Genomic DNA, 20,981 nt, shown 5'->3' with positions numbered 1-20,981 from the left:
GGGAAGGCGCAAGATAAATGTACTTAAACCCCTATTGAATGACAACTCCACAAGAACATTTGTTGGCCAGCAAGTGGGAGGTGTTTCAGTGGTTGAATTACATTTATTCAGCGCGCAAGGGAACCATGCCAATAAAGCCAATTAACACCCCTTCCTGAAATGAAAAGCTTCTGTATAACAAATCCTCACGATGTACATAGTAGTTGTAAAGATGAATCGAAGTAACCAAAATACTATCCATACGTTTATTCAAACAATTGACTTACAAAAAAAGAACAAGCAGATAATGTGGCGACTTGAGCAAGTAGAAATAAACATATATAAAAAGGTCACTTTTTATTATAAAACCTCAAATAATTGATTTGATGAGATCCTCATCCCCACACACCTACTGAAGTTACACTACTGCATTAGATCACCGTGACATTGGGGTGAGATTGTCATCGGTTAAAATAAATCACTCTGCCTTTTAGAAACAACCACAGTCAAAATCCCCTTAGAGCCAAATATTGCTTCAGAGCCTTATTTAGTACTTATAGCCCCCTATAAATAAATATCACTCTGCAGTCACTCAGTCAAATAGTACACGTTGGTCATAAGGATGTCAATGTGGCCCCAGACATAATAATATACCAAGTCCCACATACAGTACATGAACACGCAACAGACATGACACAGAACACGTGACAGACTCCGATCTATTCCGATGTAGACAGGTCTTGTCCACATCGAACACGCAGCGACGGCAGGGATTCGAAAATCTGGTACTTTCTCTTTGTCAGCGCATCATAAAAACACCTTTCTGTACATCATTTACTTCCAGCATGCTATCTGATACGATCTACCGCAGGACTATGGGCAGGTGAATAAAAAGCAAGACAATTACACTGTTTATTTTCTTCTAATGCTTTCCGGTGTCTTTCATGACAATGAGAAGAGGTGGAGACGAGACGCAACAGAGATTCACACCATCTACGGTGATCGTATTGGCCCCATGATTAAGCAAATGCAGGCCTTACACCAAAAATGTGGGTTAACCCCAGGCAAACATCCCGTTTTCAACAACACCTCCTCCTCGGTTTCTTGGCGTTATCTGAAATCTGCTAACTAAAGTAAACAATAGAGTTCAAAAAGAAAGAAATCGCCACAGCTCAGACAATGCACTATGTCAGACCTCTCTCCGAACCAGCTACACACCAATCAATTCACCACTGGTCTGTACTATTACAAAACTGATCCAAAGTGCTAGTTCCCCAATCAACTTCCGGAAGTGGCATTATTTAATCAAAACATAATAAAAAAATATCCAGTTGTATTTGACATCATACTAGTTCCAAGCTTGTTCTAAAAGCTACTTCATATCATCATTAAAAAAAAAGAGGACCCCAAATTCACTATATGCACATAAAGCCTGGGGTTCATTTCTACGTCACCTCTGTGATCTCGATCTTTGGTGATCGTAATACCTATACTGTGCATGATAATGTGGCCGCCAGGTCTCAATCGATACCTTGGAAGTTTGAATACATGCCAACGAGGGAACATTTCAATTTATAAGTAAATTAACTAACAGGTGCCAGTGGGGCAAAGCAGCAAGAGTGCCTGGCATGTTATAGAACCAAGAATATAACTAGATATTATAATGGGAGTAGTGTTTTTCTGATGACTTGCTTTACAATAAAAAGGCCTTTCTGTCAAAGTTGGGCTCGCCCGCTTACTCTCGCTCTTCTGCGTAGCCGAGCCAGGGTGAGTGTTGTCCGTGATTCTCCTTTTATTCTGAGTCCTTGATCAGCCTGAAGCCTCTTCCCAAGGAGAGGAGAGAGAGAGAGAAAGGAAGAAAGACTGGGACAGCTGAAAGACCTGAGAATGTCGAGCACACTTGAAAGAAGCAGCGTGATCAACAATATGACAGAGCGCAAGAGTGGATTTAGAAGAGATGGAGGGATGGGGAGAGACTGTTTGGTGTAGTGGGCGGGCTCATTGCCGAAGCTCAACGTAATTGGCTGGGAAGAGGCCGTAGGCACCCCGGCACACACCCCTCCACCAGCCCTCGTCAATAGTCTCAATGTTAGTGATGATGTCATCAGGGTCGAAGGAGATTTCGTCATCACCAGCTGGAAGGCAGACATTCCATAGCAGTTGACTTTGCATTCCATTGCCCTCATATTATAAATAATGTCCAAAGGGTTTGTGTATATCATGAATGTGTCTGAGTTATTGTATTTTGGGGGTAATTATGAGGAGCTCTTGATCTTAAAAAATAGAGTTTTGATAGATGTGATTAAAGTATAGATTATAGAGGGCTTGGCTCCACTCACCTGCTTGGTAGTCATACAGGGCTACTGCCGTTACCCCCAAGTCCTCACCGTACTCATATGTCTGGGCGTCTGCAGGGAAAAGGTCACAGGTCATTCACAGAAGACACAGGTACACAAAGCGAGATTGTCTATTGGGCAAAATTCAGTCCTCTCCTTGACTCCTCCATCCTCCTCTCCCTCGTGACCTGGAAACCTCTAAATTGTCACCATATATGAATGTCAATTCCTTAATAGCTGAACGGAGGAGCATGCGCCTCTCCTCGATACTCTTCTCCGGCCGAGGATACTTAAGTGTATATCCTATGGGGAAAAGTGTTGTAATCCACCACACCCCCTTTGAATCAGCTGTAGTTTTCATGTAGGATGAAATGCACACGATTAAAAACAATACTCTAGCCATCTTTTTATCAATAAAATGTCTGGCACTAGCTCTCCTGTTTTTACTACTTTACACATTTTGGGATTCCTCCCCTGTAAAGGCAATTTGCCTGATGACAAGCTACTGGAGAAAGGGAGTCATTTAATGCATTTGTATCCAAGTTCTCCCTCTTCCCCTCCTCACATAATCGAGGAGAGGACGCAAGGAATTGAGCAAATCCAATCGAGATTCTTCCAATGGCTCAATTGCTTAAAAATGTCGTTCACACATCTTCCCTCCTTAAATTTGCACTGATTGGAAAAGACTTGACAGGTGAAAACAATTAGGTAGAAGCTCATCATTAGACTGGCTTTCACCTGGTCAGTTCTTTCAGACCAGTGCAATAGATAGGACAGAATTGTTTTAATGAGAAAGAGCCAAGCTAGAAATGGGGTTCACAGTGACTCAGCAAATGGCATGTCCTGCTCCTCCCCTCTCACCTCGTTCACTCTCATTCTCTCACCTCCTGTCTCGTCAGGACTCTGGTAGAGCGCCTCCTCCTGGACGGGAGGCTCCTCATACATCTGCTCAGCAGAGGAACGGGAGGTGGGCTCCGCCTCATACAGCTCCTCCCCATTCTCTTCTGCTGCAGGATCCTCGTACACACCAGAGTCCTGACACAGCCAGCCGAGGGAGACAGTCAGAAAACAGCTCCTAACCCCACGGGTCAATTCAAATTCCTCCTTAACTATGAATATTTTCAATCTTTGGGACTTTACCTTCTTTTTCTTCCTCTATGAAAACATCACAGAAAGCATAGTAAGAATGAAGGAAAGTCAAGTGTCAAAGGAGAAGAGGACTGCGGCATTGGAATAAAAATCAGACCATCCTTGTTCACGCCAATGTCACTAAACTGCAAGAAGGACTGATGCGTCCATTTAAGGATGTACTCATCCATATTTTACACAGCAAACTACTGGCAAAAGAAAGTGATGAGCATTAAGCAAACAGGCATTTGTGGGAGTGCAGTGATTGGTGGAACCGGTTGTCATTCACCTGGTAAACTGGGTCGGCAGCTGCAGGTGAAGGTACAGGCAAAGGTGCGGCTTTCTGGACAGGAGGGGTGGGACTAACGGTAGGAGGGCTGGGCTCGGGAGACGGGGAGGCAGGCTTGGCCTTAGCTGTCTCCTCTATCTTGCGCGCCTCCTCTTGCTCCTGCTTCTCCTTGGCCTGGCGGCGAGCTCTCTCCTCCTCCGCCCGCTTCTTGTCCTCCTCCTCCTTCTGCTTGGCGATGTTCTCAAAGCGGGCCTTGATGCTGCCCGTGCTGCTGCCGGCTAGGAAGGGATGACACAGGGGAGGGCAGATCATAATCAAACCAGTGGTTCAAGTTCGGATTTTGCAATGATCTTGACAAACATATTGCACATTTACATACACACACTGGTTTTGTGGTTACTTACCAGTTTCCACAGGCTTGGTCCTCTGGTAGGCAGGGCTTGGTTTCTCCACATCCTCAAAGTTACCTGCACTCTGCCATTCAAACGAGGTGGAGGAGAGTAATTACAGACAATAGATGAGAATTCCCCAGTCTTTAGATATTAGGTATAGAGACATTGTACCTTGTCCATTCGGTCCTTCTGGATGCCAAACTTCCCTCCGAACCCATGAGAGTAGTCTGTAAACAGCGGAGAATAAATAGTTAGAATGACCTTAAATTCACAGATTCGAGTGATAGCTCACCCGTAAAGTGATTTTTTAGGGAACCATTGCATAAATTTAAGAAAGGGTTCAAGTAAAAAAAAAAAAGGAATGAAGCTCATGGTATAAAGAAATAGAAATGTAATCTATATTTAACTAGGCAACTCAGTTAAGAACAAATTTTTATTTACAATGACAGTCTACCTGGGAACAGTGGGTTAACGGCCTTGTTCCGGGGCAGAACGACAGATTTTTACCTTGTCAGCTTGAGGATTCAATCCAGAAACCTTTCGGTTACTGGCCCAACGCTCTGACCACTAGGCTACCTGCCGCCCTGACAATGGAGAAAGGGTAGGGCTGGGCAATACTTTGTGTATTTGTTGGTATCGCGAAACAAATGTGCACTGATAAGCATTTAGCCAGTTGTCAGTTTCCACGATATTCACACTACCTTTCTCTTCAGCCATAATCTGTAGCCTACTTGTGTTCATGTTAATATTTATGAATACGGGTTGCGTTACCATACAATAGGAATGTCCAAAATGAATGTATTTATATGCATTTGTAATTGCAACTACACTACCAGTCTAAACTTTTAGAACTACACATTCAAGGGTCCTTTATTTTTACTAATTTTCTACATTGTAGAATAATAGTGAAGACATCAAAACTAATGAAATCATGTAGTAACCAAAACAGCGTTAAACAAATTAAAATATATCTTATATTTGATATTCTTTAAATAGCTAACCTTTGCCTTGACAGTTTTGCACACTTGGCATTCTCTCAACCAGCTTCATGAGGTAGTCACCTGGAATGCATTTCAATTAACAGGTGTGACTTGTTAAAAGTTAATTTGTGGAATTTATTTCATTCTTAATGCGTTTGAGCCAATCAGTTGTGTTGTGACAAGGTAGGGGTGGTACACAGATGACAGCCCTATTTGGGAAAAGACCATTTTAGTCCATATTATGGCAAGAATAGCTCAAATAAGCAAAGATAAATGACAGGCCATCATTACTTTAAGACATGAAGGTCAGTCAATACGGAAATTTTCAAGAACTGAAAGATTCTTCAAGTGCAGTCGCAAAAACCATCAAGCGCTATGATGAACCTGGCTCTCATGAGGACCGCCACAGGAATGAAAGACCCAGCGTTACCTCTGCTGCAGAGGAGTGACTTACTTGGGTCAAGAAACACGAGAAATGGACATTAGACTGGTGGAAATCTGTCCATTGGTCTGATAAGTCCAATTTGAGATGTTTGGTTGCAACCGCCGTGTCTTTGTGAGACGCAGAGTAAGTGAACGGATGATCTCCGCATGTGTGATTCCCACCGTGAAGCGTGGTATGGGAGTGCTTTGATGGTGAGACTGATTTATTTAGAATTCAAGGCACACTTAACTAGCATAGATACCACAGCATTCTGCAGCGATACCCCATCCCATCTGGTTTGCACTTAGTGGGACTATCATTTGTTTTTCAACAGGACAATGACCCAAAACACACCTCCATGCTGTGTAAGGGCGATTTGACCAAGAAGGAGAGTGATGGAGTGCGGCATCAGATGACCTGGCCTCCACAATCACCTGACCGCAACCCAGTTGAGATGGTTGGGATAAGTTGGACCGCAGAGTGAAGGAAAAGCAGCCAACAAGTGCTAATATGAGGGAACTCCTTCGAGCCTGTTGGAAAAGCATTCCAGGTGAAGCTGGTTGAGAAAATGCCAAGTGTGCAAAGCTGTCATCAAGGCAAAGGGTGGCTACTTTGAAGAATCTAAAATATATTTTGACTTGTTTAACACTTTTTTTGGTTACTACATGATTCCGTGCGGTATTTCATAGTTTTGATGTTAGTCTTTAATAGATAGTCTTTAATATTATTCTACAATGTAGAAAATAGTCAAAAATGAGGGAAAACCCTAAAATTAGTAGGTGTCCAAACTTTTGACAAGGACACACAGACACTTGCTATTGGTGATGAATTTCTATTTTGTCAATATCGTCCGACTCTCGAGGTAGGTTTGTACAGTAGGGGTGACGTTTTGAAGGGGAACTAGGACGTGTAAAGGGCAAAGGCACTTTAGACATTGAAAACAGAGCTGGGGCAAAAGAGAGAATACATTTTGGAAAGAAAAGGATGGACAGTATGCTGTGCCTTGCTGAGACTCGTGGAGTAGCAAGACCAGTGTGCCCTGGGTTATGAGCACAAGGAGAGGCTGGCCAAGCACCTCTACCCCAAACCCACAATACACAAACATGCACCAACAGTATATATAGGCACAAGCACATTTACATACAGATATAAACAAGTACACGGGTCAGCTGCACTCAGACCAAACACACGCCGATCCTGCCTTACAGTATATAAAAAGCACACAAATGAAAACTTTGTTAACAACTTAAACCAAAAGAACCAAGGTGCTATACACATCCAGTAAATCCAGCCTGAGCACTAGACTGATAAGTCCTAAGTCTGTCTAGCTCCATCTGTTGTCACTTCCTCTATTATGAGCCTGTGGCAGATGCCACGCCACCAGACAAAGGAAGTACTTTAACCTCATTAACTCAATAGTAAAACCATAAAATGACCACATCAGTAAAAAGTGTGTGTGAACACATATCCTGTGTGCGTTATCCTGCTACTAAGGATATGTGTTAGGTGGAATAAAACCCATGTAAACACAGGTCAAACCACCGGTACCTTTCTGCGACTCGTGGAGCTGCAGTTTCTCCTGGTGGTCCCATCCCAGGGCCGACTTGTCCTGTCTGTCCGTCTGCACACCAAACTTGCCACCAAAGCCCTTCACGTAATCTGTGAAGGGCACAGAGAATATTAGAATGGATACTAAAGTGCAATGTAGGTAGGCCCAAATGAGATAACACAGTCTGGAAAATTCCAATGGCTGATTGGCATACAGTACATTACCAGATAACATATTTGATAACATTCTGTACAACAAAAATGGCTACCGTGTAGACCCTCTGGGACACGTGTCAGAGCCACCATCTCAACCATTGTGTGACCAACACCTGGGCTGTAAACACTGCCTTGGTGCAGTATGGGTAACAATGGAAGGTCACCTTTCCCTCTCTCTGATACCTTCAGCCTGGGATTGCGTAATCAGGGAGGGAAAGCTAATGATAAGGCAACATGTTTCCAGGCCTTCAGGAGAGTTTGAAAACAAGATTCTACAAGCACAACTATTTAGCTAGTAGGATATTTGGGGCACTGTATGAGAGAGAAAATGAGTTAGTCTGATTAGAGCGGAGGGAGGTGTAGTACATACTCTGCAGATAGACGGCCCCACACTGTCTCGCCTCATCCCTCTTGTTACACAGGCACAATAGAAAAACAAGTGTGTATGCATAAGGCTTGCATGGTACACCATACACCGGTGTATTTGGAAAAAGCCACGATGATGATTTTCAATAACATCAATACCATTGAATCTATTTCTGTGTTTTAATAAATATGAATATTTGTACCTACGTTTTAAGTAAATGCCTGCAGTCAACTTGTGCAATATGTTAGAAGATTGAGTTCTTAATTTCACCGGTCACATAATTTTTCATTATGAAGCTTACCAATAGTCCCCAGTCACGTGGTGTTTGTTTACAAGCACAGAACGAGAGCAGAGCCTTGAGTCACTCACTGTTGTGCAGAAAGCGCCAGGTGATACATTTACAGTATGGAATGAATAACTAAAATGTTTGCCAGCTAGATATCTTAGAACTATTCAGTTAACCGTCTAAAATGCTCTGCAGTTGTGCATTTAATGTGCTAATTTAGTAGCTAGTTAGCTATCTGGCTAACTGTTTAGCTTCCTCCAAAATCAAGCAATTGTTTGGTAACACCAGAGAATCACCTCCTGGATCAAGAGCCTTGCTGTCTCATATTTGCATTTTTTTATTACTTGTATAGTTTAGTTTGGAGACTGTACACAGTGTGCGCAATGCGATTGTTAGCATTCGCTATGAGATTTTACATTTACTTGTTAGCATTTAACCTTTTGGATTAGAGTATCAGTGGGTTTTGAAAACAGGGCCCCTTGTGTTCAGTGCCGGTATTACTGAATATCCCAGTATTGCACACAAGGTCGGTATGACACTCTGGATACCGCCCAAGCCTAGTGTGTGCATGACAAAGGGGGACACACCTTTCTGAGACTCGTGCTTCTCTGTTTTGCCCTGGTACTCAAAGCCCAAGGCGCTCTTGTCCACCTTGTCCGTCTCCACTCCGAACTTCCCGCCAAAACCTTTGGTGTAATCTGGTGATACCCGGGAAAGTGGTTGGGAAAATAGCAGATATAGTTAATCATAGAATTTTTTTTTTTGTTGGGCTTGCCCCCAAGGCAGAGAATTCAGAGTTCAGTCAAGGCACCATCTGGATACACATTCTATATACACAGGCAAGGTGTTAGTCACTGACACACAGCCTCAAAACCAAGTTAAACAGGAACTGCACAGCAGCTGATCAAGCTAAAGCACAACGAAGCACTGAATTTGGCAAGAACATTGAAAACCGGTGGAGCTACAGGATGTGCAGATATTTGTTACAGCCCAGCACTAAAACAACATCAAAAACCTTAATAAGCCAAATTAGGTGTCAGAACTGGGCAGGATGTAAAACCTGCACATCCTGTAGGGTTGTTCCACAAAATGAGTGGCCTTTGATATTTTAAGTAGAAATTGGGCACAAAAATTGAATTTTAAAAAGGCTGTTATATTAAATGAAGTGCCCTTCAAAATAGACCACATGGACAATTCAATTAATTAATTTGTTTATATGAATAAAGACTTGCTAAAGCACCAAATTCAGCATTTTGATGTTCCGTCAACCCTGTGTCACTTCTATGAAGATTTCAACCCACTTAATACATTTTTATACCCAAGTTTCACCATCACTGTAAAGTCCTAGGTATTTTGTTGCTTGACAAATTCATTTTAAAAAGGCTGTTATATTAATCATTTCTGATTAATGTACCATACCAGTCAAAAGTTTGGACACTTACTCATTCAAGGGGTTCTTAATGTTTTACTATTTTCAACATTGTAGAATGTTAGTGAAGACATCAAAACTATGAAATAACACATATGGAATCATGTAGTAACCCCAAAAAGCATTAAATCAAAATATAACGTATATTTGAGATTCTTCAAGGTAGCCACCCTTTGCCTTGACAGAGAAACGACAGTCCATCATTACTTTAAAACATGAAGGTCAGTCAATGTGGAAAATGTCAAGAACTTTGAATGTTTCTTCAAGTGAAGTTGCAAAAAACCATCAATCTCTATGATGAAACTGGCAATCATGAGGACCGCCAGAGGAAAGGAATACCCCGAGTTACCACTGCTGCAGAGGATAAGTTCATTAAAGTTACTTGCCTCAGAAGTTGCAACCCAAATAAATGCTTCACAAAGTTCAAGTAACAGACACCAACAGCAACTGTTCTGAGACTGCGTGAAATCCGGAACTTCATAGTGAAATTGCTGCAACAAAAATAAAACACCACTAAAAGGACACCAATAAGAAGAGACTTGCTTGGGCCAAGAAACACAAGCAATGGACATTAGACCAGTGGAAATCTGTCCTTTGGTCTTTTAAGTCCAAATTTGAGATTTTGGTTCCAACCACCAAGTCTTTGGAAGACGCTGAGTAAGTGAACAGATGATCTCTGCATGTATGGTTCCCACAGTGAAGCATGGAGGAGGAGGTATGATGGTGCTTTGCTGGTTACACTGTCAGTGATTTAAATAGAATTCAAGGCACACTTAACCAGCATGGCTACCACAGCATTCTGCAGCAATACACCATCCCATCTGGTTTGTGCTTCATGTTAGCTAGGCAAGTTAGTTAAGAACAAATTCTTATTTACAATGACGGCCTACCAAAAGGCAAATGGCCTCCTGCGGGGATGTTGGCTGGGATTACAAATAAACTTATTGAAGTAAAAATATGGGAGAGACATAAGATGACAACACAGCATGGCAGCAGCACAACATGGCAGCAGCACAAAACAGGGTACAAACACCGTTGGCCACAGACAACAGCACAAATGGCAAGGTAGAGACAACAGTACACCATACAAAGCAGCCACAACTGTCAGTAAGAGTGTCCATGATTGAGTCTTTGAGTGAAGAGATTGAGATAAAACTGTCCAGTTTGAGTGTTTGTTGCAGCTCGTTCCAGGCGCTAGCTGCAGCAAACTAAAAAGACAAGTGACCCAAGGATGTGTGTGCTTTGGGGACCATTAACAGAATGTGACTGGCAGAACGGGTGATGTATGTGGATGATGAGGACTGGAGTAGAGATCTCAGTTAAAACCTAAGAAGGTTTTTATAAATAAGCAACAACCAGTGGATCTTGTGACGGGTATTCAAAGATAAGCAGTTTACAGAAGAGTATACTGTAGAGTGCAGTGACGTGTCCCATAAGGTGGCAAATCTGATGGGCGAATAGTAAAAAAACAAAACATCTAGCCGCTCGAGAGCACCCTTACCTGCCGATCTATAAATTACGTCTCCATAATCTACAGTAGCATGGGTAAAATGGTTATCTGAAACAGGGTTAGTTTGGCAGCTGGGGTGAAAGAGAAGTGATGATAGAGCAGGTATTCCCATACTGGTATGACAAATAAATAAATAAATATATATTTTAAACTCATTTAGATTTTCCAACGGGGCTATACGTTTGGGTGAGGGTTTTTTCCCCTTGCCTGAGTAGCCTATTTTCACTGCCAAATATCAAACTAAACCATCTACTGTTTAACACAATGTCAAATACAGGTAGCCTCATCAAATAATTAACATCCAATCAAATTAACCGTTACTCTTCTGCGGGAATTCCACTAACAGTGCGTATGTAGCCAGACGTAGCTGCTGCTCATTCCGTTTGCACTAAAATTGAGTAATGGTAAAAAAAAAAAAAGTTAAGCCTGCGTCCCAGCTCTACTGGTAGTACTGCTACTACCAGCAGTACTACATCTGCACCTGTCGATGAAACGAGTTGTTCTGCTCCCACGAGCACTTCCAATGCTAGCATCAGTCATTTTACATTTGTTGTTAGCCCAGCTAGCATGGACACTGACAGTTGTGAATCTGATGCAGCCGAAGAGCTACTGCCCCCTTACCCAGGAAAGCACCGAATAGACGTTGGACCATTGGAGACGCAAATATGATGAGAACTACATTGATTTGGGGTTCACTTCTATTTGGGAGTAGTGCCTTTCCTGAGCCAGTGTGTGCAAAAGTACTCTCACAACTCAATAAAACCTTCACTATTGCGCAGACATTTAGAAACAAAACATGCCAATTTGAAGAATAAGCCACGGGAGATATTAGAGCAAGAATTAAGACAACTTTCGAGTAGTAAGACATGTCTAAAAGCAACAGAAACCATTAATAAGAAGGGGAAAGCGTGTCTTATATGGTGAGTTACCGAGTGGCAAGGACAGGCAAGCCCCATACTACTGTGGATGTCTTAATTATTCCTGTTGCCGCAGATATGGCTGGGGGAAAGGCCCAAAAAAAACTACAGACAATGTCTTCATCAAACAACATCAGTGACATGGCAGGAGATGCTTTCAAACAATTACTGCTTCGCATACAAGCCAGTGAATTCTATGCGTTACAGCTGGATGGGCCTGGCATATGTCTCCTGGAAACCAGGAGAGGATATTTTTAAAGTACTAGACAGCTTTGTGACATCAAATTGACTTTGGTGGTCAAGATGTGTTGGTATCTGTACTGATAGCGCAAAAGCCATGACAGTGAGACATAGTGGAGTAGTAATGCGCATGCAAGCAGTTGCTCCCATTGCTACACGGCAGCAAGAGCCTCTCAGTGGATGCTGCAAAGGGAATGCCTGACAGCGTGCAAGACATTTTGGACACTATAGTGAAAATGGTTAACTTTGTTAAAGCAAGGCCCATGAACTCTCGTCCATTTTCTGGATTATGCAATGATATGGGCAGCGACCATGTAACGCTTTTACAACATACAGAAGTGCGCTGGTTATAATGGGGAAAAAGTAGACATTTTTATTTATTTTTTCATTGAGAGAAGTGCTTAAAGTTCTTTACTGACCATCATTTTCACTTGTCTGACCACTTCCATGACGACTTTCTCACACGACTGCCCTATCTGGGTGATATTTTTTTTTGCCTGAATGATCTGAATCTAGGATTACAGGTACTCGCCGCAACTATATTCAATGTGCTGGACAAAATCGTGGCTAAGGACAACAAGATCTTTCCATCAGTGTATGATTTTTTTGAGTACAAATTGACTCAAGATTACAGACAATTTCAAATGTAATATAGCGAAGTGCCTGAGTTAGTTGGGTGCGCAATTACGCAGGAACCCGTATCGGATGACACAAACAACTGGATTCGTTATCCCTTTCATGCCCTGCCTCCAGTCCACTTATGATATCTGAACAAGAGAGCCTCATCAAAATTGCAACAAGTGGTTCTGTGAAAATGTAATTGGACTGTGCCCAGAGGGTCCTGCCTTGGCAAATTGTGCTGTTAATATTGGAACTACCCATCCCGGATCTGGGAGAATTGCAATCAACTGACACTAATTACACTAAGGTGTTTTTCAAATATCTATTCGATAATATATCAACCGGGACAGTTGGCTTCTTAGTAGGAGCGAGAGAAACAATGGCCGCATTTGTCTATTACGCACAAATCACTCTTGAGAGCCACCAGCTGACCACTGACGCAATGTTGTCGTTCACGCTCATTTTTCAAAATAAAAGCCTGAAACTGTGTCTTGTGACACTAGACACATTAGGGAAGCCATAGAAAAAGGAATCTGGTTGATATCCCTTTCACTGCTCAATAGGGATGCATAGGAACGCAGAGGTTTCTAAATAAGAGTCACTTCCTGATTGGATTTTTCTCAGGCTTTCGCCTGCAATATCAGTTCTGTTATACACAGACAATATTTTTACAGTTTTGGAAACTTTAGAGTGTTTTCTATCCCAAGCTGTCAGTTATATGCATATTCTATTATCTGGTCCTGAAAAATAGCCTGTTTACTTTGGGAATGTGCCCCCTAGTTTCAAGAGGTTAAGACACTTTTCAACCAGGTACCTATGTGAGAGTGGATTCTCAGCCCTCACTAGCATGAAAATTAAATACAGGCACAGACTGTTGGTGGGAAATTATTTAAGACTGAGACTCTCCAATACAACCCATCATTGCAGTATTATGTGTGCTTGAAAGGATGCACCATTCTCATTAACATGTGGTGAGTTATTCACAATTTCTGATGAACAATTAAGGTTTTATATGTAAGATGGCTAAATAAATAGCTAGATTATTATTATTTGTGCCCTGGTCCTATAAGAGCTCTTTGACACTTCCCACGAGCCGAGACATGTAAAAAACTCAATCTTATGTTTAATAAATGTATCGTATAGTGTGTGTGGCAGGATTACAATGATGGCAAAAAACAACATTTGAGAGTGCGCTGACCCTGATTTGAGGGGGTACGCAGCTGGAGGTTGAATGTTTGAAGGGGTACGGGACTATAAAAAGTTTGGGAACCACTGCAATTGAGGAAACCAAGTCTAGATTTAACTTTAGCCTGCAGGTATGATATGTGCTGAGAGAAGGACAGTGTACTGTCTAGCCATACTCCCAAGTATTTGTATGAGGTGACTACCTAAAGCTCTAAACCCTCAGAGGTAGTAATCACACCTGTGAGGAGAGGGGCATCTTACCAAACCACATTACCTTTTTTCCGGAGGTGTTCGGAACAAGTTTAAGGGCAGAGAAAGCTTGTTAGACACCAAGAAAGCTTTGTTGTATAGCGTTTAACACAAAAGCCGGGGAGGGGCCAGCTAAGTGTAAGACTATCATCTGCATATAAATGGATGAGAGCTTCCTACTGTCTGAGCTATGTTGTTGATGTAAATTGAGACGAGTGTGGGGCCTTGGATTGAGACTTGGGGTACACCCTTGGTGACAGGCAGTGGCTGAGATAGCAGATGTTCTGATTTATACACTACACTCTGAGGTAGTTAGCAAACCAGGCCAAAGCCCCTCAAGGGACACCAATACTCCTTAGCCAGCCCACAAGAACGGAATGGCCTACCGTATCAAAAGCTTTGGCCAAGTCAATAAAAATAGCAGCGCAAACATTGCTTAGAATCAAGGGCAATGGTGACATCATTGAGGACATTTTAAGGTCGCAGTGACATCCATAACCGAAGCGGAAAACAGATTGCATACCAGAGGGAATACTACAGAGAAAACCAGTCAGTTGATTATTGACAAGTTTTTACAACACTTTTGATACAGGGAAAAATAGAAATAGGCCTATAACAGTTAGGATCAAGCTGATCCCCCCTTTTAAATAAAGGATGAACCGTGGCAGCCTTCCAAGCAATGGGAATCTCCCCAGTGAGGATAGACCGGTTTAAAAGGTCAGAGATAGGCTTGGCAATAAGGGCAGAAAACTTGAAGAAAGGGTCTAAACCATCTGCCCCATACGTTTTTGGGGGGGTCAAAGTTTAAGGAGCTCCTTCAGAAACTTTGTAGCGAGGCAGGGGAAAAAGAGGGAGGTGCATCGGGGCTAGTCGCATTAGAAGGGGTGGGAGATGAGGAAATGTTGGACGGGTAAGGAGGCAAGGCTGAGTCAAATAGGAATCCTGACTAAATGAAGAGGTGATTAAAGAGCTCAGCCATGTGCTTATTGTCAGTAACAACTACATCATCAACTTTAAGGGGCATGGGCAGCTGTGAGGGTTTATTCTCCAGGTCTTTAACCGTTTTCCAGAACTTCTTGGGATTAGACCCACAGAGAGAGAACTGCTCCTTAAAGTAACTAACCTTGGCCTTCCGGATAGCCTGAGTGCACTTATTTCTAATTTACCTGAATGAGAGCCAGTCAGCCTGAGTATGCATGTGCCGAGCCTTTAGCCAAAAGCAATTCTTGAGGTAGTGTAACTGCAAGATCACGGTCGAACCAGGGGCTGAACCTGTTTTTAATTCTCTTTTCTTTATGGGGGCGTGTTTGTTAACAATATCACTAAAGATCTCAAAAAAGAAGGTCCAAACTTCGACAGAGGGGATCAAGCTAATTCTATACCAATTTACAGAGGCCAGGTCATGAAGGAAGGCCTGCTCATTAAAGTTTTTAGCAAGCGTCTATGACAAATCTTAGTGAGACTATAATTTGTTTTTCAACAGGACAATGACCCAACACATCTCCAAGCTGTGAAAGGGCTATTTCACCAAGAAGGCGAGTGGAGTGCAGCATCACCCAACCTCAACCCAATTGAGATGGTTTGGGATGAAAAGGGTAGCTACTTTGAAGAATCTCATATTTTGATTTGTTTAACACTTTTTTGGTTACTACATGATTCCATATGTGTTATTTCATAGTTTTGATGTCTTCACTATTGTTCTACAATGTAGAAAATAGTAAAAAATAAAGAAAAACCCTTGAATGAGTAGGTGTCCAAACTTTTGGTACTATATACACGACTGTGTGTACTCGTGTTATGCTACACAAACCTTTCGCCATATTTTTCCCCACTAATGTATGTGTGCACGAATGTATGTGTGGGTGTGTCCATGTACAAATTATGTGTGTGTATTACTCGCTACACAAACCTTTCTGGGAGTCGTGTTTCTCCGTTTTGCCCTGGTATTCAAAGCCCATTGCAGTTTTGTCCACGCGGTCTGCCTGCACCCCGTATTTCCCCCCAAACCCTGTGGAGTAGTCTGCACATCAAAGCAGGGGGAGGGGTCAAGACTGAAGCAGGGAATGGTGGCTGCAGTGATGAATACTCAAATCAACAACAAAAAAAAAAAATCAACCCCTAGCCCATACCATCTAGGCACTTCATGTACAGTAGGTCTGGGGTAAAATTCAGATTGACTGTTTAATAGTATAGGTGTGAGCAATACGGGTACATTTCCACCTAGTTTGTCAGAGGGCAAGGTGGAGCTGTGGTCATCCTGCTTAATGTAGTCATTTTAGTTTAAGTGCCTTAGGAGCTAGGGGTTCAGTCGGAATTGGGCACATAAAGCTAGCAACTAGATGGGGGTGAGGAACAATGGTGGTCACAGCATGGAATCACAGGAGTGCAGCTGGAGCCGGGGAGCACTGAAAGCTAAAAGCCAGGAGCGTACTCACGCACACAGCATCGGATGCCACTCACACCCATCCTAATACCATAAAGGTTTGACTGGGCCAGATACTATTACATCCAGATGGTCTACAGAGCAGACAATTCTGAATTATGTGAAGTGGCTAAACAAGGATAGTGAGCTGAACTGTTCAACTTGTGTTGTTTGCCTGTTTTAACAGACCATGTAAAATCACCTTTCTGCGATGCGTGTTTCTCAGTCTTCCCGGCATAGTCAAACCCGACAGCGGACTGAAAAGGGAGAGAGCTCCGTGTTGAAGTTAACAAAGTCACCAGCCAAAGGAGAACGTAGCATTTCTCAGCACCATCATCCAGTATCTTTTCATGCTATTCAAGTATTCTCATCTAAATGACATAACTTGAGAGATGGGCACTTACTCAAATTCTATTATTTTCATTCATCCTATAATTGGGTATTCTATTGGGTCCCTCAAAAACTATCTTACAAGGGAGATCTGTCCCAAAACACCACATCATATATTGATGTCAAGACCTAAAATCGCTATGTGGTCATGGGTCATGAGTTTTTTTCCTGACCATAGAGCCCAATGTGACCATGATTAGCGTACCTTGTCGACACGGTCGCCCTGCACTCCAAACTTCCCCCCGAAGCCTTTGGATGTGTCTGTCTGAGAGCAGTGCTTGGACAGCTTACTCTGGTACTCATGGCCCACCGCAGACTGGGGGGGGATAAGAGAAAGAGAGAGGTGAATAAATGCAAACAGTGTGAGGCTGACTGCTGGGTATGCAGTGGTTTGATCAGGTGTTGACAGCAGAGTCACACACAGAGTGGGGTAAACAGTGCTGAGTCATAATATTCACAACACACTGAGCAGTGTGCAGGCAGAGTGAGGGGGGGGGGCTAAAAATGCCCCCCCCCCTGCCTGCTCACCGTCACACCCTGTTCTCACACACACAAATGGTAACAGTGCACACAAACAGAGAGAGAGAGAGCGTGAGAGAGGGCTAGAGCATTGTGGATAACACAACTCAAACGGCAATGATGAGCTCAGCTGCTTTTGCCACAAATCACAGTCAACGCACGGCAACATTCCTTTTGTGCGCATGTGTAAAAGTAAACATTTCAGTAGAAGACTGATTGGCAATTTAGGCCAATCAGATGAGGTTAAACTAATTCCGTTCCAAAATAATGTTCCTGCGCTCCCTCAGGAGACGGTTGGAATAGCGATCAGCTGTCGGTCCTGGGCTTTGAATCATTGGATAATCAGCTTTTCTACAGATGTGGTCACCAAAATAAAATGTAATCAAATTGCTGTGGTCCGAGGGGCATTACCCATTCTAATAATTCTATTACTATGGTCACCACTCACTTTGTCCATGCGGTCCTGCTGCACACCAAACTTGCCCCCATAGCCATCCGAGGCCTTGGGCATGGTGGCCTGCTCCTTCTGCCTCAGATCACTGTGCTCCGATGACACGTTCTCACGCAGCTTGTGGATACTGGAGGGGGGGGTAGGAGGGAAAAGATTGGGAGGAGGGAGAGAAATAACAGGGTAAGAATGACTGAGCTTCACTGGCCATCCTCAAAAACCTGATGACAGGTTAAAAAATAAAAAAAAGTTAACTGAATAATGAAACGATTAAAGATGTAATATCATCGACAGGTAGACAATGTGAAACCATGATTAGAATGACATTGAAATGATCACGTTTGAAATGTAGTGACGCTGATGATGAAAACTGTTGTTGACGACAAGGATGATGAAGCAGCGGTACTTACTTAATGTGTTCCTGGTGACCGGAGCCTTCCACCGTCTTGGCCCCCCATCGCTGTTCCTTCTCTGAAACGTCATTCTGTTAGCACGGAAATAAGGAGCAAGGGGTCAGCGGGGGAGGAGAGGAAAGAGGAAGATAGAAATGGAGAAAGGAGGGAGACAAAGGGAGAGAGAGAGGAAGAGGAGAAGTAGTCAAAGAAAAAGATTTAGTGGGCATGGGGTAAGGAGGGAGAGGATACGGTGAGGTGTTAATAAGATGAAACTGCAAAAACAGCAATTGCTCTGGATTAAAACCGAAATGGGACTTCATTACCATGGTTGACTTACCTCAAAGTCTGGGTCTGTCTCCCAGTCATCACCTCCATCATCCACTGCCACGGTGACGGACTGACCTGCTGCTGCCTTCCACATCTGGGGAGAATATGCTGGTTATATTGGCTCACACGATCACACACCCCCCATAATGTGACTGCCAGAAATGCACTTTCCTGGGAGCGGTTAGAAACAAATATTGCGTTGGCATATCAATATTCAAACATGCATCTTCCTATGAATTTGATAGGACCTGAAACCCATCTGAATGTCATAAAACATTATCAGGCAACTGAATAACCAGTATGAAGTCTTTCAAAAGCTGGGATGGGGGTATTGTGGTGTATCTGTATTTTTTAGGCTGCCTTTGGTCATCATCCAAGTCTCAGCAAGAAGGGCCACTTTTAACTAAGACCTAACTCAGCACAAGGCTGGCATCTGTATTCAATGAGCGGGTAGTACGCAACGTGGCTCCATTCATTCCGAGATGAGAAAAGGAGGGAGGATGCACCCTGTTACATGGGACTCTCTCTCTCTCTGGAACAACAAAACGGTCTTCCTTCTGGCGCAGTTGTGACATACATACCACACCCCATGTGTAGCAAAGCACCTTAAAAAGCTACAAAACCGACGTGTGCGCAACTGTGGTGCAAAACAGACGGAGTTGGCTTAAAATGTTGACAACATGTAAACAATATTTCGTCTCCAATGTTTATTGAAAACATACATACATTTGCACAATAAACACTTGTTTCTCAAATACACCGTTACAGTTGTTGGCTAGCTATCTAGCGATTTTTTTGCCACATCATTGACGTGAAATCAGTCAAAACAAGCCATGGTATCAAGTCCAGGACAAGATTAAACCAGTTTGAAACGAGCCACTTACGATTCCCCACACGGGATTTTCTTGTTCCCGATCTGGCCATCCAGCGTCAAAACTATTCACGACTTCGGCCCTTTTGAAACGTGCGCATTGTTTCAGTGTTGTCAGCTAACCGATCTATTCTAGCGAATCCAAGTTAACCACAAGAGTCACTTATTGTATTGCCCATTGACGATGAGTAGTCATAGTATTGAAGGCTGCCAGCACCACCACACACGTAGATTGAGTGTTTCGTTAGAAAAGCTACGTCCATAATACAAATGCAAGACAATTGGCTTAATTAGCTAACGTCAGCTAGAAAGAAAGAAAAAAATCCAGGCAGCTGTGTATTCAATGTGGTTAACTAGTATTTATGCGTGTATTAGCTGGACTGGTCGACTGGACCACTGTAGCAACAATAGTCATTCAAATGTGCTGCCTTGTCAAGTGCACATGCGAGAGATTAAACAATTAACATTTACATAGCTAGCTTGTAAATTAGCTACATCACTAGCATTTTCTTGATTGCTGATCTTTGTGACATCAAACATTAACATTTTAATTTGCAGTGATAGAACAGTGGAATCAGAAAAGACGGTGCGGGGAATGATATATTTCTATTAGACAATGACAGACATGAAGAACAAGTTTAGCTAGATGTCTAGCTACTAAACATGAAGAGGTTCATTGTAAGTTAATAGTATTTCCTGTTCCAGTTACTGGCTCTGCTTGTCGAAAATTATTTTGGCACTGGTCGAGCTCGGACTGGTTTTTCAATTCAGCCTGCATTTCATCCTGCGAGCGCGTATTAGATACTTTCATGTTAATCTAAATGACTTACTTTTTATGAAAATTTCCTGCAGTCAAAAATATATATTTGAGATGTGAAAATAATGCACCTCTTGACAGTCCTCGAGGTGTGATGGAACATTCCTTTTAGGCCCGCTCTCTTCCGGATCTCCTAATATCCCACTTCCTGCTTGGGGAGCGACGCGGTTCTCATGGAGGTAGACAGAGGATTCTGCCACGTTCAAAACAACTCAGAACTCAGAAAACTACGACTTCATTGCGTTCAATGCAACTGGGAACTCTGAAAAAACGAGCTCCGATTGGAAAAATATTGATTTGAACGGTAATCCAACTCGGAATTCCAAATCGGAAACTCAGCCCTTTTTCATGAGTTCTGACCTGAAGATCACTGACATCATAATTTAAACTCTTTCTCCGACGTCCCAGTTGTTTCGAATGTGGCACTAGTATCTGTACCATTATAGTTGCATGGGCAGTGTCATTGAGGCAATCTCCATTTTGAAGTAGTCCATTTTCTTCTTCATGGTTGGCTGATCCCTCCTGATGACCAGGAGGGTCCACCAATGAAGTTAGATGTCCCACCCAGTTGACTACTTTAAAATGGTGGAAGCCCTCAATTGCACTGACCATGATAATACAGCCTTTTGGCCACTAGAGGGGGGGTGACATAAAAAAATAAGAAGATATCTATCAATCCAAACCATCCCACGTCTT

At 42.7% G+C, this 20,981-nt stretch overlaps 1 protein-coding gene across 11 annotated transcripts; it reads right to left on the bottom strand.

Annotated features, from left to right (window-relative positions):
• Window positions 1-231: 231 nt before the first annotated feature.
• LOC110506274 (src substrate cortactin) lies at window positions 232-20,772 on the bottom strand. 11 transcript variants are annotated; one of them, XM_090221734.1, is made up of 15 exons: window positions 20,357-20,772; window positions 18,608-18,691; window positions 18,286-18,359; window positions 17,876-18,005; window positions 17,114-17,224; window positions 16,721-16,775; window positions 16,006-16,116; window positions 8,533-8,643; window positions 7,077-7,187; window positions 4,296-4,351; window positions 4,137-4,206; window positions 3,733-4,010; window positions 3,200-3,350; window positions 2,319-2,387; window positions 232-2,114 (listed from the first exon to the last, which is right to left on the bottom strand). In XM_090221734.1, exons 2-15 carry the CDS (start codon window positions 18,689-18,691, stop codon window positions 1,978-1,980), a joined length of 1,548 nt encoding a protein of 515 aa, XP_090077860.1. In that variant the 5' UTR covers window positions 20,357-20,772; the 3' UTR covers window positions 232-1,977. The 11 variants fall into 11 exon arrangements, with proteins under 11 accessions (XP_090077860.1, XP_021441390.3, XP_090077866.1 ...); XM_021585715.3 differs by having other exon boundaries at window positions 20,299-20,494; XM_090221740.1 differs by having other exon boundaries at window positions 3,177-3,350; window positions 20,357-20,477.
• Between the last annotated feature and the right edge of the window lie 209 nt (window positions 20,773-20,981).

Source organism: Oncorhynchus mykiss, chromosome 26 (genome assembly GCF_057628025.1).
Source record: "Oncorhynchus mykiss isolate SJ-2025 chromosome 26, ASM5762802v1, whole genome shotgun sequence".
Classification (NCBI taxonomy): Eukaryota; Metazoa; Chordata; class Actinopteri; order Salmoniformes; family Salmonidae; genus Oncorhynchus; species Oncorhynchus mykiss.
Note: the sequence above shows the minus strand (reverse complement) of the source record. Positions and strands in the feature narration are given on the sequence as shown.

Bases quoted from the DNA above. Each gene is read 5' to 3' on its own strand.
- LOC110506274 (XM_090221734.1), bottom strand. From the start codon at position 18,691: ATGTGGAAGGCAGCAGCAGGTCAGTCCGTCACCGTGGCAGTGGATGAT. The intron at 16,776-17,113 runs GTACGCTAATCA...CTCCCTTTTCAG, and splicing joins AGGGCGACCGTGTCGACAAG to TCCGCTGTCGGGTTTGACTA. The intron at 4,207-4,295 runs GTACAATGTCTC...TTTGAATGGCAG, and splicing joins AGAAGGACCGAATGGACAAG to AGTGCAGGTAACTTTGAGGA.